The sequence below is a fragment of the Gopherus flavomarginatus genome, chromosome 7, assembly GCF_025201925.1.
Source record: "Gopherus flavomarginatus isolate rGopFla2 chromosome 7, rGopFla2.mat.asm, whole genome shotgun sequence".
NCBI classification, from domain to species: Eukaryota; Metazoa; Chordata; order Testudines; family Testudinidae; genus Gopherus; species Gopherus flavomarginatus.
Window position 1 is genome coordinate 74,119,990 of NC_066623.1, and position 26,496 is coordinate 74,146,485.

The 26,496-nt window shown below is 39.0% G+C and overlaps 2 protein-coding genes across 2 annotated transcripts in view; one reads left to right on the forward strand and one right to left on the reverse strand.

Annotated features, from left to right (window-relative positions):
- Positions 1–26,145, reverse strand: part of STXBP3 (syntaxin binding protein 3) — an 83,634-nt gene extending 57,489 nt beyond the window's left edge. The window contains exon 1 of the mRNA XM_050963459.1: positions 25,993–26,145. Within this exon, the coding sequence (XP_050819416.1) occupies positions 25,993–26,032 (40 nt within the window). The 5' untranslated portion in view covers positions 26,033–26,145. The remainder of the gene's footprint in view (positions 1–25,992) is intronic.
- On the forward strand, positions 843–19,201 carry FNDC7 (fibronectin type III domain containing 7). The gene is made up of 12 exons (XM_050963470.1): positions 843–1,884; positions 2,402–2,420; positions 4,066–4,323; positions 6,683–6,937; positions 8,233–8,493; positions 9,011–9,268; positions 13,413–13,667; positions 14,936–15,193; positions 15,745–15,999; positions 16,874–17,128; positions 17,964–18,218; positions 19,097–19,201. The coding sequence occupies exons 1-12, from the start codon at positions 1,822–1,824 to the stop codon at positions 19,156–19,158; spliced, it is 2,454 nt and encodes an 817-aa protein (XP_050819427.1). The 5' UTR covers positions 843–1,821; the 3' UTR covers positions 19,159–19,201.
- Positions 26,146–26,496: the final 351 nt, after the last annotated feature.

Genomic DNA, 26,496 nt, shown 5'->3' on the forward strand with positions numbered 1-26,496 from the left:
TGTGGCCACTCTGCAGCGCTGGCCCTATACAGCTGTACTAATACAGCTGTAACAACCAGCGCTGCAAAATTTTAGATGTAGACATGGCCTCAGAAGCATGCATCAAACTCCATGAGCCACATGACCACACGTGCCAGGCCAGGTGTCTACTCTCATCTCCTTCACATCAAACACAAACCATCCTATTATCCAGTTTTCCTGTTGTCTGAGAACAGACTGCACCTGCATGAAGCAGCTGACTGAAACTAATCTTTGGCAGGGTGGACAATTATATATGTGTGGGAAGTTACCCAAAAGAAATGGTCATAACTACGAAAGTCACCCTCACCTGAAGAAATCTTCAGTGTAATCATCAACTCAGTTCATGGCCTGGGGATTCTTCTGGACTTTGCTTCTTCTGGATACACAAATAGCTATAATGGCTAGAAATGCCTCTTAGTAGCTCCAACTGCTCAGGGAATACATTCAGTTCTATTTTATAGAGCCCTGGCCGTGGTTATTTATTCCAGTGCATTGTACCAGGGATTGAAAGTAAGGGGTTTACACTCTAGCTAATTAAACATGGAGTGACTTGTCTACTAACACAGATGGGTTATACACGCAGAGCAATCTAATGCTCTAAAATCTACAGTGACTCCCTGTCCAAAACTAGATGCAATTCAAAAACTTGGTCTTGATCTTCAAATCCCTGAGTGAGGTGAACCCAGATGATCTCAGGCACTTTTTCTCTGTGATTTATTACAGCAATTACATTTTTCAGGGACAAGGGACAAGGTCAGTAGCAAGGATTAAACTTGCCGCAGGAGCAAGAGGGTGACTAATCGCTGTGGAATACCTTTCCATCAAAAATGGTAATGACCATGGCTTTGCAACTTTCAGACACAAATGTAAGGCTCATCTATTTGCAATTGCTTTCCCATAAAAACAGCCTTAAGACTCTACATTGCTTCCCTGAACATAACAAATAATGTAATTTAAAATGATATATGCATACTTTAACTGAACAAAAAAGAATAATGAAGAGTGGAGAATACAGTATTTCAGATGGACTGTTGATATATTTTTGTTAGTGCCAGGATATCATGGTGATATCAGATAAACTGCTACAGATTTTTACACAGAAGATTACCCTAGCATATTCTTTGCCACAGTGAAATATGCAAAATACAGGAAGACTTTTAACAAATAAAGAATCATGTATCACAAACTATAATAATAATCTGGAGACAAAAGGAAACCCAAAGATGAACATCTGTACCAAACACACTAGAGACATTAAAACTGAAAGTAATTTCTACTTCAGTGTGCACCATACAAAGTATAAGAAAGATACTTCCTCAAATTATTAACTATAGTATGACATTTTCCTATTAAAATAGGAGACAAAACTCAAGCATAATTCTGAACAAAAAGAGATGGCATGTGGTAGAAATAGTATCACAATATATAATGAACTTCAACCAGTAAGACCAAATTCCAACATAGTTATTTAAACTGGGCTCAATTTTGCAATCTGTTAGGTGCATACGTGCAATATTGGAATTGCACCTGTGTAACAGAGGAAAGAACAGAACACAGTCTTCCCATGTAACATTTTCTGCATTTTCAGTTGGATGCAGTATGCGTCATTTCACTAAATATTCCTTGCAGCTGCTTATAAGCCATCCAGAAAAGGGGAGGAGGCGCTACAGACAAATACTTCTTTCCGCTGTCTCAAAGACTAGTCTTAACAACTATAGTGAGGTGATTACTGTTCTTAATGGGGTATCTGATTGATCACATCCAGACGCAAAGTGTGGAATAAAAGTTTTGTCTGACAAGATGTGCAGTGGAAAAGGTAAACCTTTGGTACTTATTGGATTTATCCTCATCAGTCTTGAAATGGTGAGTTTAATTTTGCTCTCCAACATTTTTAAGAATATGTCCTTTTTAAAAACAAACGAAAAGCACCCTATTTATCAAATGTTTATTCTTATTTTTGATTATTATGTTTTCTGTAAGAGTTACACAATTACTTTTTCCCAGACTGGTAACAGACCCGCAGAAAAACTATGCTATTATACTTTTAGAACACAGTGTCTTTCAAAGTCTGTCAACAACTGCAAACTTTCCCTTCTGGATCAATGGCCAGATTCAGAGAGGATAATGAAATAGTAATGTGAGCTGCATACCTATGTTAAATTCACTAGTAACAGCCTCGTAGATTTACCTTACTACTGTACATACCTTTGCATGCTTAAATAAACTGAACAAATAAGTAAAATTGCACATTAGTAACCTATGTTCACAAAATACAATTTTAAAGAAGTCATTGTTATTATTGATAAAAGTTAAATGTTCTCCCTTTTCACAAGATAATTTTTCAGTTTGTGATTCTAATGTTCTATATCTTTTTTTTCAGATTGTTTCAGCTAACACAGGTAAAGTCTTAAAAAGGTATTTTTACCAGTTCATTTTTAGATGGACACTAAAGAAGAGAGAAATCTCTGATTACTAATCCAAATTGATTTTTAAATTCTAGTAATGTTGCAAACAAAAGTTTTTTAACTGAAGTGAAATCAGACTAAAAAAATGTAAAGAATCATGTTTCTTTATATGATATAATTAAAAAAAAAACTTTATTTGAAAAAGTTACCTATGCTACTGTACATTTGCATAAACTTTCTAATATATTTCTTACAATATGACACTTACCTAAGGCTACACTCAGTTTGCACTGAACAGTACCTTCTCAGACTACACCCATTATCTATACAATCTATTCAGTGTGTGCATGCTTTTCTCTGATACTTTGGCCCTCTTAAAATAGCATAATTTTTGTTTGATTTTAAAAATTAAAAAGATAAATACGCCACACAATTTCCATTTTCCTTTTCTTCAATCTTGCGTTCTTTGTGCACCCAGGACTCCTGATGACTGCAGTGTGAGTTTTGGCTGAGCAAGGAACGCAGGATTGGGCTCTTACAAGTCATCCATTTAATATACATTGTGACAGTACATATTAGTATATATTACAATATTCTAGAGTCCTAACCATTACATATTGCCATACAGTTACTACAGTATTTGGTGATGGGTTTCAGAGTGGTATTTCTTGTCAACTGTTGTGAATAGACCACTTCCACCTTTATTGAACTGGCTCTTTAGCACTGACCCCCACTTGGTAAGGTAACTCCCATCTTTTCATGTGCTGTGTATTTATACCTTCCTACGATATTTTCCACTCCATGCATCTGATTAAGTGGGTTTTAGCCCACGAAAGCTTATGCCCAAATAAATTTGTTAGTCTCTAAGGTGCCACAAGAACTCCTCGATGTTTTTACAGTATTTGGGCAATTAATTCAGCATACTGTATTCTTTTTACAGAGATTTTATAAACCACAGGCCTGATTGTGCAAGCTCTTCATGTGTGGAACTCTCACTGATGTCAGAGGGGTTTCTATGCACAGAGTGGTAGGATTAGTCCCACTATTTGCAAGATTACAAAAGCCATATGTAAATAATAGCAGTATTGCCAACCTCAGACGTTAACAAATCATGAGGCAGCCCTCTAAAAATCATGAGAGTTAAAAAACTACCACTACATTTTGGCTTTTTTTAATTTACCTTCTGGTTTTTAAGCCTTAGGATATACTTGGGTCACATTTTCATCCTTTTTTTCTGCAACCATGAGAGCTAGAAACTCTTCTTTAAATTAAAGATGAGATTTTCAAATATTCAGAAATCTCCAGTAGCTGGGGCTTGAGTAAAATAGCAATTATCGTGAGACTTGCAATATTATCATGAGAGCTGGCGACACGGTACACTACAGTGTATAATGGGTGATAGAAATGAGCAGAAAAATAATTTCAGTTACAATTTAATGCAAAGTTGAATTTTCAAAAGAGATTATTTTGGGTACCCTTCTTGAGGCCCCTTAAAGGGGCCTGATTTCCAAAAAAGTGTTGAATACCTACCCTCTGAAAATCAGGCTACTTAAACATTTGAAAGAATCTTGTACAAACAGTTTGCCCAGTAGTGTATTTCAGGTTTCAAAGACTAAAATTGGTGTGGTATTTTTTGTAGGTTTCTCTATATCCATATATAATGTGACATCAAGAAACATTTATCTCAGATGGTCCAAGTTTTCAGGAGCCTTTTCCTACAGAATCACAGCAACCTCCAGGAACACAGTAGGCCACTCTTTGTTGGCACATTTCAGTGATGTTCCTGTTATAGGCGTTCTTACTTCACTAACTCCCAACACTGTCCACACTGTAAAAGTGGAAGCCATTGATAAGAATGGAATTATCCTAGCGGAAGCACAGACTAAGCAGTTAACAGGTTAGTATGGAATGGGTTGCTAATACGATTTCCATTGACTTCAGTAGGGCCAAGATTTCACCCTGTATGTTTTATTTGATTTTTAGGGCTGACTCCTACTCATATTGAAGTCCATGGAAGTTTTCCCACTGACTTCAGTGGAAGCATGATCAGAGTGAGTGTGTGTGTGTGTGTGTGTGTGTGTGTGTGTGTGTGTACGCATCCCTTGCATCAATTCTCACCTAATCACAACTTTCAAAATCAGCTGCCTTGTTTTTAACTGAAGAACACAAAAGTGGGGTCATATACATGTGAAAAACTGACATTTTATTTCCATTTAGAAGCTGATTCTGTACTGTTTAAGTTAGCCTTGGGCATTATAGAAGAACCTAGATAGACAGTATTCCCTCTTTCCTGTTCCATAACTGATATTTCGTTTTGAAAAAATCAATCATTTGAAATTCCTTTTAAAAAATTTTAATTGAAAAACTTTAGAAATATCCTTGTTTTCTTTTTAAAAAATTCAAAATTTTCATCTTATTGAGGAAATAACTAAAATTAAATTCATGGTTATGATCACCCTGAACGTTTAGAATATAATCTACCTCTTTTTCACCTCTTGGTTACCTCAGTCATGGGAGAAATATCATAATGTTTTAATGCTCTGTAATGCAGTTCTGAAATAAATAACATATTATGGATCCACTCCTGCAAGCCAGGTGGGCACACAGCTCCCTTTGACTTGAATAAGAGTTCCCTATGTGGAAGTTTTGCAGGATTGGTCCCCCATTAAGGGTAAAATCCCACAGTCGTTTATCAGACAAGCTCCTATAGACCTAATTTAAATTTGCACAATATTTTAAAATAAAAATGTAGAAATGTAGAAAATAGGGTTTTTTTTGTAATTTTTACAAATGGTGGAAAAGGGGACATGCCTAGCTAATGCTGAATGAAAAAATATTTGGGCCTAATAAGTAGAGATATTGTTCAAGTGTTCATACTTGTGAAAATATTACTCCTGTAATTGCTGCCAAAGTCTCTGAACTCGTGGGTTGTTGCCTTGAAATTGGTAGTTGTGCTGGTGCAAGCTTACATTCTGGATACATTTTCACTTTACAATTAGTGCAACTGGATCACTTTCATCCATTTTATGAGGTTGCCTGCTCTTTTTGGTCTTCTGCAGCCTTACGACATATGGAACCTGCTACATGTGCTTATTCAAGGCCCAAAATCCTGATTACTGCAGTTTAGTTGGGAGAGTTGTAGCTAGGTACTTGTCTGACTGAAGTATATGACATTTAGTTTTCTGAATGGCTCACACTAAGGGCTATTAGAAGAAAGTTCCTGTAGTTGCAGTATTTAACATATAGTATCAGTCTTCCCATTTTAGATTGTTTTGTAGAAAGCAAAGCTATTTCCTGTTGATTATAATAGGAACACCTTCTAGGACTGATTGGCTACAGAGCAACATGGGAAAGATGCACTTAGATTATCTAGTGTGAACATGATCAAAAGGTTGGTATCGTCATTAGTAACTTCAATAATGATCTAAAATAAATCCAGTCTTGCATGTATTGTTAGTATGTATTTAAACTTGTTTAAAAGCTGCAGTAGTAGCTGAAAGACTGTAGAGGGGCACAAGTGTCCCCAAAGATGCAGAGTAATTTAGCATCTTCTCTTCCTCAATTTAGCAGATGATCTCCTTAGAGGGCTGCAACATTCTGGTGACTGAAGCCATGCTGGGCCAGATTTATCCCAGATGCTACTCTAATGAAGTAAATGCTTTAAGGATGAATTTGGCCCACTTTTTACAGCCTTTCAAACATTTGATTTTCCGGCAGCTGGTCATTAGGAACATGATGGATTGGATTAGATTAGATTAAGGTAAAGTAGATATAGCTCAGAGTTAGGGAGACCAAAACCCAGCTCCATCACTCAGTAAGGTACAGAGAGGAAAGACAAGTTTGCAGGATAGGAACTACCCAAGTGACTGTACAAAACAACCGTTCTCCAAAGTCAAACCAACTAAATTAGTTAATGTACCACTGTTCCCCTTTAAAGAATAATCTGAGTATATATATAAATTGCATATAATCAGTGCTAACTACAGTAGATGCAGTTTTTCATTGCTAATTGCACTGTGGACACTGAACAAACATTTATTTTGTTTCATGGCACAAATAAAATCAATTATATTTATATGCAATTTAAATTTGCTATTTGATTTAGAGAAGTCAAATTAGAAGTATCAAAGAAATCACATCCCAGTTATCCTGAGCACCTCCTGCAAAATGGTCAATGCACTTAGCACCTAACAGCAGCAGGTCCTTATATTTGAACATGATTATGGATTTTTAACTTACCATAATTTCATTTTTAGCTCCTGAGATACCTGTTATTGACCAAGCTTATTCAAAACTGAGCAACAGTATCACAGTGGAATGGGCAGCTGTTCCTGGGGCTACCAGTTATCTACTGACTGCACAGGATGGAGATTCTTCCATTGAAACTATAGTCATAAATTCACCAGGCACAGTGACAGGATTGAAGGCTGCTACACTGTACAAAATCACCATCAGATCTATAAACTCTGGAGGAAGAAGCCTACCTTCACCTTCAAAGATGGCAAAAACAGGTAGCTTTTGATCTTATATAGCAACTCTCATAATACTAGAGTGCATAACATATATGGCTCATGGAATTTTCTAACTGTATCTTTTAAAATTCTAGCACAGAAAGTAAAAATAGTTCAAGCATTTACTGGGGATGAATTAGTGCAATCTTTTATTTTAAATATTGAACATATCACCATTGCAGTGTTCAAGAATATAATTATAGGTATATAGATATAGTGGCGTCATGGCCAGTGCATAGGACTGGATTTCTGAATTCAGTTCTCAGCTCTGCTTCTGTACTTAACATCACTATACTTTAATTTCTCATGTGAATAATGTGAATAATGACATTAAGGCTTAATGTTTTCAAAGAGCTTTACCGTCCTTGGGTGGAAGGCGTTATATAAGTGAAAAGTAGACATAGACCCATGCATGTAGTGGTGATACCCAGCTGATATATTACTGTGCCATATGATACATTGCATTTATCACTCATATTTGACCAGTTCTCAGAATTTGGCTTTGGCTCAAGATGAACAGTATTCAAGCCTGAACCAATGATAAAGTCTGATATCTAATGTCCTATCAAAACTAGAAATGGGAGTTTTATACAGTCAGGAAAGAGAGATTCCCAGTCTGCCTGTGGGACACAGCATTGAGAGACTGGGCAAATTTAGGTATAAATTTAGGGCAAAATAGGGTAAATTGTATAGATTTCTGAAGTATGTGAGTTGTAATTTTTCTCTAAGGTCAGTTGGCGTTGGTATAAAAAAATTATTGGAACCCATTTAGGGTGACCTGCATAACTTACACGACACAAGTAATATAGCTGTCCAAACCCATGCCAGTAAAACGTTTATATGTATTTCCTTATATATTGTTTAGTGAGTCAATGTAACCTTGTGGCTTTACCTTCTAACAGAAGATGTACACTGACATACTTAAGGGATGGAAGGGGTGGGGAAGCAACTGAAAGGAGGGTGTAAGATAATAGGACAAAATAAGGGAATCTAACTGACCTCACACACTCCTTTTTGTTGCTTTTCTTGCTGCACTCATCCACTTTTCACCCTTTGGTGTGCCAGTCACCTTCACTATGCAAGTCCATTAAATAGTAAATTGGTGCAAACTATGCTAACTTTACGACATTATTCTCTGATCAACTTATACTATTTACATCACCACTGAATTTGGCCCAGAGACATCCATGAAAGTTGATTCTGTTTACCCTATGCTGAATTTGGCTCTTCTAGCTTTTAGACAGCATAGCTATTAATGAAAATCCCAATAGTTAATGTATATTTGTAATTAACAGTCTTGGCTGCTCCGGTCCTGTCTGTAAGTTCTCCAAGTTACGACTCCATAGTGGTGAGCTGGGGAGCTGTATATATGGCTGTTGGATTTTTTGTGTCCATCATGAGATCAGATGGTTTAGGCAGTATGATGAAAGAGAACACCACCCATACTTCCTTGGTATTTACTAGTCTAGATCCTGGAACTCTCTATACCATCAAGGCACATGCCTGGAATGTTAATGGAATACCTGGAGATGATTTCACATACAACCAAATAACAAGTAAGAACTGCTTTCTCTTCTGAAACCAAAGTTAGTGTAAAATTATAATTTAAAATGCTGTTGATAGTAGTATGTATGTTTTTGACATGACAAATTGGGGGTATATCCTCAGCTGGTGTAAATTGTCCAAATGGAGCTATGACAATTTATGCCAATTCTAGGTTCAGGAAAGTTCTAGAGGACATGGGTCAAATTTTATAAACTTTACTTAGGCAGATCTACCACTGACTTCAATTAAAGTTTTGCCTAAGCAAGAACTGAGTAAAGGAACTTATTTATATAAATATTAATGGTCATATCCTATTTAAATTTCATCAGAAATTTTTGTGTCAGAGCAAAATTAGAGTAATTGTTTAAAAATTTCTATGCAACTGTAATAGGTGTAAAAAGATGGCTGGGGCCTATGCCACAAAAGTTACAAAATTTGATGATGTTTGGATTCAGGGATCTGGTTGACGATCATCTCTATAAAACGCCAGATACTAAGTGTATTTACAGTTGTTTCTAACTAATGCAGGTCCTCATGCACCATCAGATGTTCAAGTTGCTTTTCATAGTGGAACTTTGAGGGCCACTGTTTCTTGGATACCGACAGAGGGAACTTTAAATTACAGCGTGACAGCCTTCAGTGAAGCCTCCAAACTGAACTGTAGCACATCTTCCACCTCCTGCCCTTTGTCTTCACTCCAGTGTGGATCTGAGTACTCTGTTTATGTTGTAGCCAATAACGGTGCTGGATCCAGTAAACCTACAGATGCAGTGAGTTTAAAAACTGGTATGTGAACTACAGTGACCCCTGTATAGCCCATAATATTTTTTCTCTTTTGCCATAAAATGAAAGAAGAAAGCAAAAGTTGCCTAAATTTTAGCTTAATATTAAATATTTTTAAGGGAGTTTGCAGTACTAATCATTAAGATATTTCAGAACAGTTAAATATTGTCAATGTCTGGCCCTCACATCTTATTTTAAAAGATTCCATTATTATGTATATAAACTGCCTCATCGTGATTGTCCATTGCAGCATTCTTTTAAGTGCTGATGTTTCCATAAAGCAGTGAGCTGAAAAACTGCATTTTACTTTATGGAAAAATATTTTTTAAAGAAATTGAGCTGTATTTTGCTCTCAGTGACACCAATATAAATCTGAAATAGCTCCACTGAAGTCAAAGTAACACAGAGAAGAATCCGATCCATCGTGTGTATATAAACATATTTTTATTTCTAGCTTTTTAATTATTATTTATTTTAAAGTTTGGGGAAATCAGCATTAGGCCAATTTTATCTTTACAGGTGATACAAATTGCACCTGTCTTCATCAGCCTGGCTTCTCGCATCTCGTGGGGATTTCTCCCCCAGAGGAAGGCAGGCAGTATTTCACCACCATTGCCCACTAGGGATTATTCCAGGGAAGGCCAATTTAAATTTCCTTATGGGTTCATGAATAGAGGCGCATCCCCTGGCTGCTCTGGCCATGTCCCCTTCTTAGCCACTGCCATCCTCTTTTGGGGGTTGGTTTCAAGTCCCTCAGTGAAGGGGATATTGTAGACACCTTCACCATTACCTCCTCCTGCAGAATTTCCACTTCCAAGGCCATATTCCAGGATCTGTGCTATTGAAAACTATGCAGACCCTGGGTGAACTTGGACTATCGTTTATGGGCAGGTAGGAGGAGAAAGACCCTTGTCTTTGAGTGTGACCTCTACTGGAGCTTCTGTTGCTCCTGTTAAATACTGAGATATCGTGTTTCTTTTATAAGAAAATTAATCCCTATGTTGAAAAAAAAAAGCCTGTTTCTGTGGCTATCGTGTTATTGTGGCACTTAACAGTGTGTATTCTGAAACTTTTGTTGTACTTCATGCATGAAGCTTCACATTTACCCTCTGAATCCTGTGCTAACTTTATTTTTATTTCTTTGGATTATTTTGAGAATGGCATATTTAGTTGGCAGATACAACAGGCTTGATTTTCCTCTTACCCCAGTGAGAATCAGAAGCAACTCCCATGAAGTCAGTAGAGTTACACCAGTCTAAAACTGGTCAAAGTAAGAGGAGAATAGGCCCAATATGGTGTGCAAGCTTCCCTCTACTGAGTGAGAAAGGATAATCTGTTGATTAAAGCACAGGACTATGAGTCAGGAGACTTGTATTCTGTTCCTGCCACAGAGTCACTCTGCAATCTTGGACAAATCATTTAACCTAGTTGTGCCTCAGTTTATAATGCTGCCACCTTACCCTAACTTACTGCACAGGAGTGTTTGTAAGATTTAATGTGCGCATATTAGAAAAATGGATTGAAATTCTTCAAAAAAATATGTTGTATAAATGCAAAATATTATGAAGTTCTGCCAACATCCCCAGTTCTGACCTCCAGTGCTCCTGTTATTTTTGTCCTGGGTTACTCTTAAATCAAAGACCATGTTTTCCTGTTTGTACAATGCCGACCACAATGGAGCCAGGGTCCTGAATGGGTCTTTGGGTGCTCCCATAAATACAGAGGATGATGATTAATAATGATAATGCAAAATTGGCTGGTGACAAGATTGACGAGTCTCCATTTCCAGCTAGAGTGGCACCACTACACTGAATTTGTAAACCACTGAACCAGGAAGGGAAAAGGGAAACATTATTAAATCAATGAACCACATGGTCCTCATTTGAGAGTGTTATTTTGGGATGCCACCATAAAATAAAACCTAAGCAAAAAGACCAAACTTTTGATGAAGTACAGAGTTAATAACTGATCTGATGCCATACACAAAGGTGTTCTTGTGTCGAAGCCAGCCCTTGCCAGCTGTTATTCAATCATTTTGCTGAATGCCATCCAAACCTACAAATTGCTATCATAGGATATTTCACTTCTTTGTTGAAATACTGCATGATGCCTGTGCTGTCATTTATGTGTAGCCCTTAGAATGGGATCTTTTTCCTGCTTGTGACTGAAATAGCATGTACTTTGTTCTATAGAAATGTTATAAATTATTAGGGCTGTCAAGCAATTAAAAAAATTAATCGTGAATAATCACATGATTAAAAATTTAATCGTGATTAATCACTCTGTTAAACAACAATAGAATACCATTTATTTTAAATTTATTTTGGATGTTACTACCATACATTTTCAAATATATTAATTTCAATTACAACACAGAATACAATGTGTACAATGCTCACTTTATATTTATTTTTTATTACAAATATTTGCACTGTAAAAAACAAAAACAAATTATTTTTCAGTTCACTTCATGCAAGTACTGTAGTGCAATCTCTTTATCATGCAAGTTGAACTTATAAATGCAGACTTATGTACAAAAAACAATTGCATTAAAAAATAAAACAATGTAAAAATTTAGAGCCTACAAGTCCACTCAGTTCTACTTCTTGGTCAGCCAATCACTCAGACAAACAAGGTTAGTTACAATTTTCAGGAGATAATGCTGCCTGCTTTTTGTTTATGTCACCTGAAAGTGAGAATAGGTGTTCGCGTGGCACTGTTGTAGCTGGCGTTGCAAGATATTTACGTGCCAGATGCACTAAAGATTCACATGTCCCTTCATGCTTCAACCAACATTCCAGAGGACATGCTTCCATGCTGATGATGGTTCGGCTTGATAATGATCCAAAGCAGTGCAGACTGACGCATGTTCATTTTCATCATCTGAGTCAGATGTCACCAGAAGAAGGTTCATTTTCTTTTTTGGTGATTTGGGTTCTGTAGTTTTTGCATCAGAGTGTTGCTTTTTTAAGACTTCTAAAAGCATGCTCCACACCTCGTCCTGCTCAGATTTTGGATGGCACTTCAGATTCTTAAACCTTGGGTCGAGTGCTGTAGTTATTTTTAGAAATCTCACATCAGTACTTTCTTTTAGTTTTGTCAAATCTGCTGTGAAAATGTTCTTAAACATGTGCTACGTCATCATCCAAGACGGCTATGACATGAAATATATGCAGAATGCGGGTAAAAACAGAGCAGGTGACATACAATTCTCCCCCCAAGGAGTACAGTCACAAATTTAATTGACACATTTTTTTAATGAGCTTCATCAGCATGGAAGCATGTCCTCTGGAATAGTGGCCGAAGTATGGAAGGGGCATACGAATGTTTAGAATCTCTTGCATGTAAATAACTTGCAACGCTGGCTACAAAAGTGCCATATGAATGCCTGTTCTCACTTTCAAGTGACACTGTAAATAAGAAGCAGGCAGCAGTATCTCCTGTAAATGTAAACAAATTTGTTTGTCTTAGTGATTGGCAGAATAAAACGTAGGACTGGGTGGATCTGTAGGTGCTAAAGTTTTACATTGTTTTGTTTTTGAGTGCAGTTATGTAACCAAAAAAAATCTGCATTTGTAAGTTACACTTTCCTGATAAAGAGATTTCACTTCAGTACTTGTATGAGGTGAATTGAAAAATACTATTTCTTTTATCATTTTTACAGTGCATATATTTGTAATAATAATATAAAGTGAGTGAGCACTGTGCACTTTCTATTCTGTGCTGTAATTGAAATAATATTGAAAATGTAGACGAACATCCAGAAATATTTAATAAGTATAAATTAGTATTCTAGTATTATAAGTGGCATTAATCACAATTAATTTTTTAATCACGATTAATTTTTTTTAGTTAGTCGTGTGAGTTAACCGCAATTAATTGACAGCCCACACACATAATTTATGTTATGAACAAGCACCATGTTAAAATAATCACATACATGTCATCCCAGTATCCTTACAAATCCAGATGAGTTGCTCTTTTCTAAACTGGACATGTGCCAACTATTCAAGCTAAACATATCACACAAATTCTATATATCTTTCATTGATGTTTATGTAGTAAAAATGTTGCTTAAATAAAATCCTGTGAGTACAGTTGTAACCTCTTCTTTTCCCCCATTTTTGTTTTAAATCTGGTTTCTCAGTTCCTTGTGCACCAAGAAGTATAACAATAGAAGAGGACAACCCTGGTAAATTGTCAGTGTCATGGTCTAATGTAGATCTTGGAGATTATTATGTGGTTTTTGTGAAAAGCGATGACGGCTTGGAAGTGCACTGCAACACATCCCATACCCAATGCCACTTCCAATCAGATTGTGGTTTCACCTACTTCATTAGTGTCTTCGCATATAACAAGGCAGGACAGAGTCCTTTAGGGGATATATTCAATTATACGACTTGTAAGTAGCACTTTGTTTATGCAAACATATTTGGTGATTCCCCTAGTAGTATTAACAATAGAACTCGTTGGAAAATATTTTTTTCCTGCAGAAAACATCAGTTTTTGGTGAGGAATTTAAAGGTGAAAATTTTTGGCTGCTACCCCAAATTTTGGACAGAAAACTTTTAGTTTAAAACAGAGCATTTAGATTTCGAAATGGTGCCTTGGTGTTCCATGGAAGTTGTCATGCAAGTGCCACATACTCCTACTTTCCAGTATGGGTTGGGCTCCCTGGTGGGCTACATCTCCCATAATACACCACATTCTCCTCTCTTTCTGATCTACTTCAGTACATCTTCAAAGTCCCTGGACATGGTGTGTCATGAGAGATGTAGGGTGGCTGTGGAACTTGGCCTATAAATGCAAATGTTTTGGTGTTCAGTTTTTCAACAGAAAGTCAACATTTTCTACAGAAAGCAGATACTTGTCACCAAAAAAGTTAGTCAGAAACCCAATTTTCCATTGGAAAAAAATATTTTTGATGAAAAATTTTGACCAGCCCAAATTAACAATGATTACCAGTGCTTTAGTAAATATATATTTTTAAAAGGAAAAGGGTTTAACTTGAAAGTGTAGTCAATGTTTATTTGAATAGCCAGTTTATCAGTCAAGTATGCCACTAGCTTATAAATTACAAGGTTTGATCATTCAGTCATTCTAAAACATGTTCAAAAGGTGGGGAAAGATAATGTTATGGATGCACAGGACTGGGAGTCAAGATATCTGAATTCTAGCCTTGGCTGTGCCATAGCTTTGCTATGTAATCTTGGGTAAGTCCCTACCTTCCCTGTGCCTGTTTTGCAATGTGTAAAATGGGGAAATATCTGATTATGAGGCTTAGTTTGGCAATTCATAAATATTTGAGAACCTCAAATGGAAGGTGCAACATAAGTGTACAGTATTATTTCAGATTAATGGATTATCACTGAATGCTATTGTAGGGACACTAAAGGGATGTCAGAATACACTTTGACTATAAAAAAAGAGTATGCAATAGAATTCTCTTTGTCCAGATATCATGAGGGACATGGTACTTTTTTCTGATAGATTACATTTTAGCTAAATCAAGGACTTCAATGTGGGGAACATAATTCATTTTTAAAATTATGATAATGGAGGTTTCATATAGGAGGTGTTTGTGTAAACAAGTCACTACCCTGTTTAATATGTAATATTTTTCTGTTCATGAGCGCTGTTGACATTTCCTTTCTGTTTTGGCTTTTTTAGCACCTTGTTGCCCCAGTGACTTTTACCCAGTGTTTGTGTCCAGCGATACAGTTGAAATTGTCTGGTCTCCTGTCCGTGGTGCTGAAATGTATGAAACGAAAGCTGTTGATGGGGTTGGTGTAGTATTGTGTCATGACACTGCCACAATTTGCATCCTGTCTGCATTGCAGTGTAACACCCAGTATAACATCACTGTATATTCTTACAGTGAAATCAGGGGCACCAATACATCATGTGCATCTAAATATGTGGCAACAGGTATATGGCTATTTTTTCACGTCTCTTAATACACAGAATAATTAGCTGTTTACATTATTGTTGTAGTTAGTAAAATGATTACTTAACAATCATAAAGTGCTTTGAAGGTGGAAAACATAATGTGAGTGCTAAGAAACGTTATTATAACTCATAGTTGCAAACAAAAAGAAAATCTAATGTCAAAGATTTAAAAAAACGAGTGCCTAAGATTGGATTCCTAAATCCATAACCAGGCACTTCAATAAGTGGCGAGGTTGGAAGCTGCTAGGTAATCAGCACTTCTGAAAATGAGATTTATGATTCCAGTATTTATATGCAAAACCTTAACATGTCAGTTTTTCAAGAGTTTTTCCCTGTAAAACTCATTTAGTTTATATGTTCATAAACTGTTCCAAATTACTCAAAGATTATTGACTAGGATATCACTGTCAGAGTGAGTTTGTCAAATATCTACAATAATCTGCAGCTATTGACATAACTTCCATTTTATATTGTATAGCTACGTACTGATAACAGCACATCTTAAATCTCCCTTATCTAAAATCTTTCAGCTCCATGCAGTCCTGAAATAAAAAACATCTCACAGGATGATCTTTCCATAATTCGTGTGCACTGGCAGGCCAATAATGATGATGCTGTATACACTGTTACTGCTAGAGGAGAGGCTGGATTTTGGCATTGCACAAATTCTGGAAATTCCTGTAGCATAACTGGTCTTCCCTGTGGATCAGTTTTCTCTGTTAGTGCTGTGGCAATTACAACAGCAGGGCAGAGCTTACCTAGTTACAGTGTTCCTTTAGAGACAGGTACGTAGCAATCAATATGTAATTGAAAATATAACCTTTATCATTATATATATATATATATATTATATATATATATAAAAATTCTGTGCTAAATGTGTGTATCTCTATGTCCATGTGGTTTTTTTTCACAATGTATCTACATGTATTACTCTTTCCTACTGAATGGAATGGCATCTGCACAAATGTGTGTGTGTGTGAGAGAGAGAAATCGTTACTCTTTAGTAGCTGAATACTGCTGATAAACCCAAATACAGGTACTTATGTTTCCTGGGTCACTGCTAATTAAGCTATACTGGCATAATCTCTTTATGCAATGCATGGCTTCCTTTTCAGCACTTTGATCCTTATTGTGGCTGAGAAAACCACTGAGATTCTGATGATGCATTGTAGACATTTTTTTATTACCAAGATCTACCAGCTGGAACAATCACCACATAATAATCCTGGGGTAATAACGGTTTCACACAATGGGTGAAGAAGGAATAAATCATTTATCTTATGTTGTTATTCTATATATTAGATGTTAGCTACTGAAATTTAGCATGTTAGATTAGATGTTAGCATGCTGAAATTTAATATCTGACTATTTTGGTAACATTAGCTAAAAAGTACTTAGTTTTCCTCTTGTTTTAAAATTATTTTTCTTCCCAAGGGCCTGACCCCTCTCCCACTGAAGTTAGTGAAAAAACTCCCACAGATTTCAACAAGAGCTGGATCAAGCCTTAAGATCAGAAAAATGTGGTTGACAAAACTGGCTGTTTTTGAGTAGATTTTAAATAAACTATTTCTAAAACAAAATCATTGACAAAAATATCTGCATAGGACCTCTGTGGACACAATAAAGTTGATCTCCCTTTCTTTGTTTCCTTTTAAGCTCCTTGTTGCCCTAATGATCTGACAGTAACTCAAGTGATGCTGTCTATAACAAATATCAGCTGGTCTGTTGGGGCTGGTGCAAAGACATACATAACAATACTGGAATCACCGAAAGGACAAGCCAAGTGCCACACTCTCCAAAACCACTGTCTCCTGGGATGCATTACATGTGGCACCAACTATACAGTGTCTCTGAAAGTGATTACTGAAACTGGTTTGGCCTCATACTGCACATATCAAGGCTATTCTTCCAGTAGGTAAACGATAAACGGAATTGAAAAGAAAAAAAATTAGAGTATAGTAGGCGGATGATTTATTTTCATATCAGGGTTGTATGCGAGATTAAAGAAATTGCTAAAACCCTTGCATTTCCCTGTTTTAAATTGTTAAATATACTTAGGATGAAATTCATGCAAGGCCCTCTGTATCACTTAAACATCATGATAGAGCTGCACTGTGAGGGGCTGAGGCAGACTGTGCAAGGGGACTTCTGTACCCTTTGTGCACTATGGAAAAGGGCCACACATCAGACCCAAACAAGCCAATATCTACTTGAAGTTTCGAGATGAGAGAGAACATAAGAACAGCCATACTGGGTCAGACCAAAGGTCCACCTAGCCTAATATCCTGTCTTCCAACAGTACCCAGTGCCAGGTGCCCTAAAGGGAATGAACGAAACAGGGAATCATCAAGTGATCCATCCCCTGTTGCCCATTCCCAGCTTCTGGCAGAGGCTAGGGACACAGAGAGGCAAGAGGTTCTACAATTGTCTGAATCCAGTACCCTAACATTCCTCATAGTGGGTGGCGCACAATAGAGACCAGTATTCCAATGTACGATACTAACCAGTGTCTGGAGAGGTGCTGTATTCCAGCCCCACAGCCTTTTGGGAGTTTGGAGGGCGACTTTCATTCCTTTATCCCCCACCACTGCCTTGTACAATTACCTTGACTTTATGTGAGAAGATGAACCTTTGTAGTTCGAATGTAGGTATCAGGCGTGAAACCTGTTAAGAAAATTTATAATTTCCTTTCAAGAACAAGCATAATCTGTAGTTTAGACTTAATCTTGTTTATTTTCTTTATTAGGTGCTTGCTGTCCTTCTGGGGTGAAATTATATAGACTGGGCAATAATGGTATCCGAATATACTGGCAAGCTTCTGCAGGGTTGATAAGTACAGATCTATATGGATCAAAAGGCAATTTCACCTGTACCCCTACTTCAGGTTTGAGTTATTGTGATGTCACCGAGATACCTTGTGGGGATGTCTATACAGTGGTAGTTTCTCCAGTTCCTGTGAAAGGATCAAAGCTTACATTTTGCCCTAAAAAAATATATTCAGGTAAAACTCAATTATAGACCTTTTAACTATGTATATTTTGTTTGATGCATTTCAGTGTAATTTATAGACTATTTATATAGGGCCAAATTCTGGCTTGTAGTTGTGCCTAGTCATATTCCAGAATAAGAGGAAACAAAGATACAGCATGGAGCAGAAGCTTTCTATCCTAGTGCTGGCTCACCACATAACCCACAAAAAGAATACCCTACAGTCTTGAAACATGAGGTGCATTTCTGGGCCAGGGCTTAGAAATCAAGGACATTTTTTCTGCTTATGTACTTGGCAGTAAAATGACACACCCCAATTCACATGAATTTCTCTTGATCCTGACATGAATAATCAGTTTTGAAGCAAAGGGCTGTGTGTATTGAGTCTGGATACTAGTGGTTAGTATGTAGATGGAAAGGAATGACAATAAAATGCACAACAAGGCTGCTTTTTACAGCATGATTTACTCTTGGGGATCAGTTTTAGTTGTTGGGTACCAAACTCTTATTTTTCTTCTTAGTCTGCTTTTAAATTAATATAATTCTTCATATGTACTGGTTTTCAAATACCTTAATGCTCTCTTTTTAATTAAAAAAAATCAGAAGCAACACTAATGAGCCACCCTTATAAAGAGAAACTGTCTCTACAATCTTCATGTAAAAATTATGCTTCATATTAGCAGAAGTATCTTGGAAGCACTGAACAAAAAGCCAAACAAACAATGATTTATTTTTTCATGATAGACATTCAAATCCATTATGAAATTATTTTTAAACATACTAAACTTTAATGATCTTGCCTAGTTTTATAATATGGCCCTTACTATACAAATTGCTAACGTTTTTCAGCTTAACTTAACTTTCATGCCTCTTCTTTGTATTTCATTCTAGTGACCTGCTCTGGAAGTTCTGTTGGAAAGGGTATGAGAATGCTGTCAGTATTTCACCTTTAATGAATATGGTGGTTCTAGTGAGATATTTTTCTCTTAGAATGAAAAGTACTTTACTTTTAAATAACATATATTATTTTCTGGCAGGGGGACTCTCTTAATTCTATCACAGATAAAATATTTACTCACACATTGTATAAACATATATACCATGGCCTAGCTAGATCCTCTGCTGGAGCTAAGAAGCACACAGTATCACTTAGGAGGGAGTGTGCAAAGATGGTGTTGGTGCCCTCATGTTGGGGTCGCTCTGTGCCAATCCAGTCCTCCAGTGTAAGTTAGAACAGCCAGAAGGCTGCTGTTAATTACAATGCTGGCCAAAGGCCCCAAAGGGCTCTTATAACAGCCAGGGATTGCTGAGGTCCTGGGAAATCCTAGCCATGTCCATTTTCTCCTGGCCACAGCCCCTACTACAGTTGTAAGAGGGAGGTTGGCAAAGCACTTGTATGCCAGCTGTAGAAAACCAGAGGATTCCCCTATATGGTATTCACCCTGCGCAAAAAGTGACTTAAACTAGTGAGAGAATCTGGCCTTACACATATGTCCAAATGAGATCGATGAAATTCACTGAAGACATATTATAACAGCACAGACATGTCATATATTTATCTTGTGTCTATCTGCCCAGTGCCCAATAAAATGCAAATTTTTAACAGTGAGTAAAAACCACTGTAACATCTTCCATGAGGATGTGGTATTCTGTCACTTAAAATCTTTAAATCAAGACTGGATGTCTAACTTTCCAAAATTCTGAGCAGTTTCAACAGCCACAAACAAAAAAAACATGTCAGGGAAATATTTCATCATTGTTCCCCCTGCAATTCACACCCGCAGATTAAATTTCTCTGAGAGCTGGGAGAGGCAAGATTCAGCTTTGAGCTACTAACAGCATTTTCTAAATGCCACAGCTGTGAAGTTTGAGCTCTCACAGCCTTACAGAGGTAGAAACAAGAGCTTTTTATATTATTAAGGAGATTTTCTCCTTTCTAATCAGAACCAGCACTTACCTCTGCCTTTCCAGGGTTACAGACACTACACTTTAAAGTTATGTCACTTTTATATACAGAAAAGTTAATTTTACAACTTTTGGAGATGGCTTCCTTTGAGCCTTGCACAGCTGGATTCCTGGCAGCTAGCTTTACAGGCATAGGGTTATCAGAAAATGGTCCTAATTTTGTAAAACTCACAAAAACATTCCTACAATACTTTTTCTCCAACATATGTGGCACATACAGAACTCATGATTGGTGTGGTGTGGTTAAAGGCTTTACTGGCATTTAGTTGAGGATGGTGCCCATCTGTGGCTTCACCCCTCTTGTTTATTGGGACCATTCCAAACTCATTCAGATAAAGACTTGTTAACAACATCATGTATTCTTAAACTAAAAATAGACTTAAGTTTGACTCCAATCACCGCTTACACAGAAAAATAACTATATATAGCTTGAAAAATTAGATTATGAGTATGTTTTACAAATATTACCTATATTTTGGCCTGCAGCCATACCACATCAGGCTGTGTTCTCACTATTCTTACAACCCAAGTAGTGTCAGGCCTAGTCAGCACTTAGATGGAAAACCTTGAAAAACAGAGTGCTAGCAGAAGGGTGTAGGTGTTTCATTTAAGGAACATTATATCCTCTGAATCTGTACTGTCCTAGTAGCCCAACATGGTGCTGCAAGACTTTTATACTCTTGCATGAGACCTAAAACTGAGGTTTGAACCAATCATGGTCAGCAAAGAGTCCAGGGCACTTTTTGAAAGTGTGTGTTCTATCTTTTAGAGCCTGGCCAAGTTACAATTATTAATTAAATTGAGGTATATTGTGCCATCAATTTTTGAAGCACCACTTACTTTCTGCTAACAAACTGGCGACACTGTGTGGTCCACTCTAATTTTTTTGTGTGGTTTCAAATGAATACAATCTTTCCATTCAGTTTCCTGACTGAAACTGCTGGGGACACCTGCATAAGCAACGATTCAAACATTTACTGAATGTGTTGGTCATTTATGTTTTTCTCTCACTTGAATTTGTTTAACTCTCTGAATTTTTGTTGTAGTGATCTATAGAGGAAAGAGAAGTGCAGAATAACATTTTTCTGGATGGAATCATTGGTTCAGACAAGCAGGTAAGAAAAAGAGTTTGTGTTACTTGAATCACAACTGTAATTGGGATGTACTAAATGAATTTAAATGTTTTTAACTTTTATGAATCCTTAGGACCCTAGAGATAAATTTACTCATCCTTATTAAACTGCATTAACCTCCTGAGGACCAGTATACTCATTAGGGATACCTTGTACTGTGTCCACCCCCACATCCAGTGAGGTCTGTTCTTCTACCCTGCATAATTCTGTTCTTATCCCCCTTTCAATAAGAACCATTCTCTACCTCATTAGTCCTTTCCTAATATCATACTGCTTTCACATTGCGAGCCCTATAACTCCAAGCAGGTGAGGAGACTTGAGATCCCACACTCACCTAGGGTGGGTGCAAGGATGTTTCGCACCCTAGGTGAAACTTCCACCTTGCACCCCCTAGCCCTGTGGTAGCTCTCCACCCCCCCTGCCCTAAGGCATCCCCCCACACCCTGTGACACCCCCCACGGCATCTCCTCCCAGCCCAAGGAGCCATGCAGCAGCTCTCCACCTCCTCCCCTGAGCACACCGTCATTGCTCCACTTATCCTGCCTCCCAGGCTTGTGGTGCCAATCAGCTGTTTGGCACCACAAGCCTGGGAGGGAGAGCAGAGCGGGGCCACGTGCTCAGGGGAGGAGGCAGAGCAGAGGTGAGCTGGGTGGAGAGCGGTTCCCCTGAGTGTCACGCCCCCCCTTACTTGCTGCAGGTGGCCCTCTCCATGCCCCCGGTTCCAGCTCCCTCCGCCTAAATGACGACGACGACCAGGGCAGCCAAAGATCTGGCCGTTGCAGTTGCTGCTGAAGGACCCGAAGTGCCCCCCACCAAACGCTAGCACCCTAGGCGACTGCCTAGGTCGCCTAATTGGTTGCACCGGCCCTGCACTCACCTGCTTACTGCCTTTGCTGAACTGAATCAGGAAGCCCACCCTCCCACTACTGCTCTGTATCACTCACTCCCTGCTGCATTTGGTCTGAGGGCAATGGAGTCATTGTAGGTAGCAGTTCTGACTCATCCTGCTTGCCCGTAGCCACAAACCCTCCCTGCTTCCATACAACTCCCCTTGGCAGCCCTAGAACAGCTAGATGTGGATCTAAACCAAACCCCCAGATGTGCAGCCCCAATCTTTGGGGAAGTTTAGCATGCAGACATACATCTCCTTCTGGACACATGTTCATTAGAAATGTGCACAGAACTATCTGAGCTATCAAGCTTAATACTTGATACTTAATAGCTTAATACTTAATACTTAATAGCTTAAACTATCAAACTTAATATGAGTCAACAGTGTGATACTGTTGCAAAAAAAGCAAACGTATTCTAGGATGCATTAACAGGTGTGTTGTAAACAAGACACGAGAAGTCATTCTTCCGCTTTACTCTGCGCTGCTTAGGCCTGAACTGGAGTATTGTGTCCAGTTCTGGGCACCGCATTTCAAGAAAGATGTGGAGAAATTGGAGAGGGTCCAGAGAAGAGCAACAAGAATGATTAAAGATCTTGAGAACATGACCTATAAAGGAAGGCTGAAACAATTGGGTTTGTTTAGTTTGGAAAAGAGAAGACTGAGAGGGGACATGATAGCAGTTTTCAGGTATCTAAAAGGGTGTCATCAGGAGGAGGGAGAAAACTTGTTCACCTTAGCCTCTAATGACAGAACAAGAAGCAATGGGCTTAAACTGCAGCAAGGGAGATTTAGGTTGGACATTAGGAAAAAGTTCCTAACTGTCAGGGTAGTTAAACACTGGAATAGATTGCCTAGGGAAGTTGTGGAATCTCCATCTCTGGAGATATTTAAGAGTAGGTTAGATAAATGTCTATTAGGGATGATCTAGACAGTATTTGGTCCTGCCATGAGGGCAGGGGACTGGACTCGATGACCTCTCGAGGTCCCTTCCAGTCCTAGAGTCTATGAGTCTATAAATCTCCCTGTAATGCAGTGTGATGGGGTAAAGCCAGATGGCTATAGGAAAGTAGTGAGAAACAGGTATGTTAGCCCCAGGCTAAACAAATCCATTACCATGGTAACCAAATGGCAGTTGCTCCAGGTTAATCAAGACACCTGGTGCCAATTAAGATCCTTCCAGAAAGCATTGGAGACAGCTAGGTTGATTGGGACACCTGAAGCCAATCAGGGGCCTGCTGAAACTAGTTAAAAACCTCCCAGTTAGTAAGGTGTGCATGTGAGGGGCTGTGGGAGGAAGTTGCACTGTTGGAGAGACTAAGCAGTACATACTGTATCAGGCACAAGAAAGAAGGCCTTGAGGTAAGGGTGAAGTGGAGCTTGAGGAAGTGGGGGCTGCTGTAGGGAAGTAGCCTAGGGAATTGTATGCATCCTGTTTCTAAAAGATCAGCTACCATAGCTGATACTATTAGGGTCCCTGGGCTCCCCCCTCTGCCCCCCTGATTAATCACTGAGACTGGGAGACAACAAAGACTGTGCAAGGGAGGATAGTTTCTCCTTACATTCCCTTGCTGGCTTATGATGAAAATGGCTCAGTAGGCTGTGACCCTTGCCTCTAGAGAGAGAAGGGCTATGTGAAGGTCACAGTGAGCCTCTGAGGCTAGCAGAATCCACCAGGAAACATGGGACCTACGGAGACCAGGACAGAGCTTTGTCACAACAGTCAATAATAGCTGTACAGGGGTGCTAAGCAGGGCCAGATTAATCTTTTGTGGGCCCCTATGTAATCACTGTTGGCTCCAAGTGTGGGCCTGGTGTGGCAGTGCCATAGTATACCTGGTACTGAATCTGAGACGCTTTTCATTTTGATCACGCACCTCTACATGACTACGCATTACCATACACAGCTTCCTCAGCCTCCTGTTTTTATCATTGAGCTGTACACCCATGTGGGTTTACCGGTGTCCGGAGTAAGTAGAAATTTCATAGTGATCAGGGAAACACACCACAAATTTATCTCCTTCCTAATTCAGACCCTATAAAGCCATGCCTCCAGTACCACCCTCTGTCACTAGTCACTGCATGTGGTCCTAGTCTCAGCTCAAAGATCTAAAGCCAGCAGATACCTGATCAATTCTGACAAATCCCTTCCTCTGCACCCATCCTGCCATTTGAGCAAGCCACCTCCAAACACCATTTCCCCAAAGTGAGGACTTAGCCCTTTGGAATCTGAAGACACCAGCCTTTCTCCCTCTACTCCCATCTACATGCTAGTCTACTACCTGATCACCACTACCTCTCCCCATACTTGTTTCCTTTCTACTTTGGACATGCTGTCCAACCAGCTGGGGCTATTCTCCAGCTGCAAGCCTGACCTGCTTCCTGTTTCCCTTGACATTCCTTTCCTACTGGTAACCTCAAGGAACAGAGGTCAATTCCAGTTTCTTTATCTGCTCTAGCTTAATGGCCTCCAGTAGTCACAGAGCCACTTGTAGCTTCTCTGGCTATAGCCATGGGGCCAATTGCCAGAGGCCAGCCTTAGATAGCTGCAGCTACTAGTCAAGGGAGGAGTGGCAATTCCAGGCTGAGCCTGCTTGAACCTTGCAACAGTGGCACTAGGGACTTTAAATCCTCAGTCCTGGCCCTAGGCAGCTGCAGACTGTGGTGTTAGGCACTTCCCTTCTCTAGGCCATGGCTTTAAGTACCTGAAATTCCCATCACCTGCAGCAGAGGCCACCAATTCCCACACACCCCTCAGCTAGCACATAGTCATGCAGAAAGTGCAGCCTGAATGATTTTGGAATCTGGGGGTACCAGGAGGTTCCCATTCTTGAGCAGCAGCTCTGCAACAAGCTCATATCCCCCCGTGCTGTGAGACCAGGACCCTGTGAAGACAGTGGACTTACCCTGTGTATAATCAGTTCTGTCCAAAGCCTGTTGAAGTGAGTGGGAGTCTTTTCATTGTCTTTATGGGCTGTGTATAAAAGGAAAGGACCCCATTCTAGACTCTAGGAGCAAAGTGCATTCCCTGTCGCACTGGTTTACTATTGTAACAGGAAGGTCTCCACATTACCTAATGAATAAGCAACACCTCCTACAGCACCTAACTTTTTCTGAGAGGCTTTCCACCCAATTACTAAATGTAAACCTGCTTTGCTTACAAGGGCTGAAAATATCGGGTAGTATGGTTACAAAAGCAAGGCACTTCTGAATTCACTAAGAATTTTGGATGTGCACAGAACTGCAGTAAAGTGGAACAATTTTCAGCTTGTGCGATTGGAAGATATCTGGATCCCTATTATAAGACTGTCCTACATAAATGAGGAAAAGTTGAGGTGCCTTTATTATTCTTTTGTTCCATTCTTCGTTTCTAAGGGGAATTTGCCAGTGCAATATTACTGTCTTCCTTTTAAACAAACAAAACTTTAAAAAAAAAATGGCAGTTGAAAATAGCAATTTCAGTCCTAGTTAGCACTGGGAAGATGCCAGCATTTGTTGCTCAATTTTATCCTAGTTTTTCTACAGCAAATTACAGTGGGTCAGCATATTTGATTTAGGAGAAATGAAGTAACAGTTGCCCAAATTGAGCCTGAGCACTCCTTAATTTTGAGGGTGTGCTAATCTGGAAGGCAGGTGCTAGATTCCCTTTCTGAATATTAGCTAAATCTGGAAAGGAAACGTCAATTTCTATTTTCATGGTTCAGAAGTGGAAATCCTCCTCTACCATATCTGAAGCTGCCCAGGTCCTCTAGCAGAGCCTCCTCCCCTTACTTATTTTAACTTCTAGTGATCCACATACCTTCCTTGCTAGGCTTCAGATAGAGGGGTGCACTGTCCATTTAGTCCACCCAGTTCCTTCTTTGGGGGCTGCCAGGCGAGGTCACACCAGCATCCTTAAGCCAGTCTGGGGAAGTCTTGTGAGGGCGATATCGGGGCCAAAGCCTTCTACTCCTTGGGCAAACTTGTTCCCCATTCACACTACCACCCCCTTCTAGTAGCCAGCTCTCCATTCACAGCAAGCTGCAGTGCATGGGGTCTCAGCTTCCCCACTCCCTCCTCATCCCTTTCCTGTTGATAGCGGCCAAGGGAGTGCTGGGAAATGTAGTTCCTTCCCTGCTCCAGGGCCAGCTCTCTAGGCAGGGAGCTGGCCAAGGAACTACCATCTCCCAGGGCCCTGTGGGTTCTCAGATCCCATGCTGGATCTGGGCTGCTCTGAGACTCCATTTCTACAGAGGGGAGGAAGGAACTGTTATGGCCCCCATTCTGAGCTTGGGCCTGGCACTACGGTAAATCCAGTACTGGT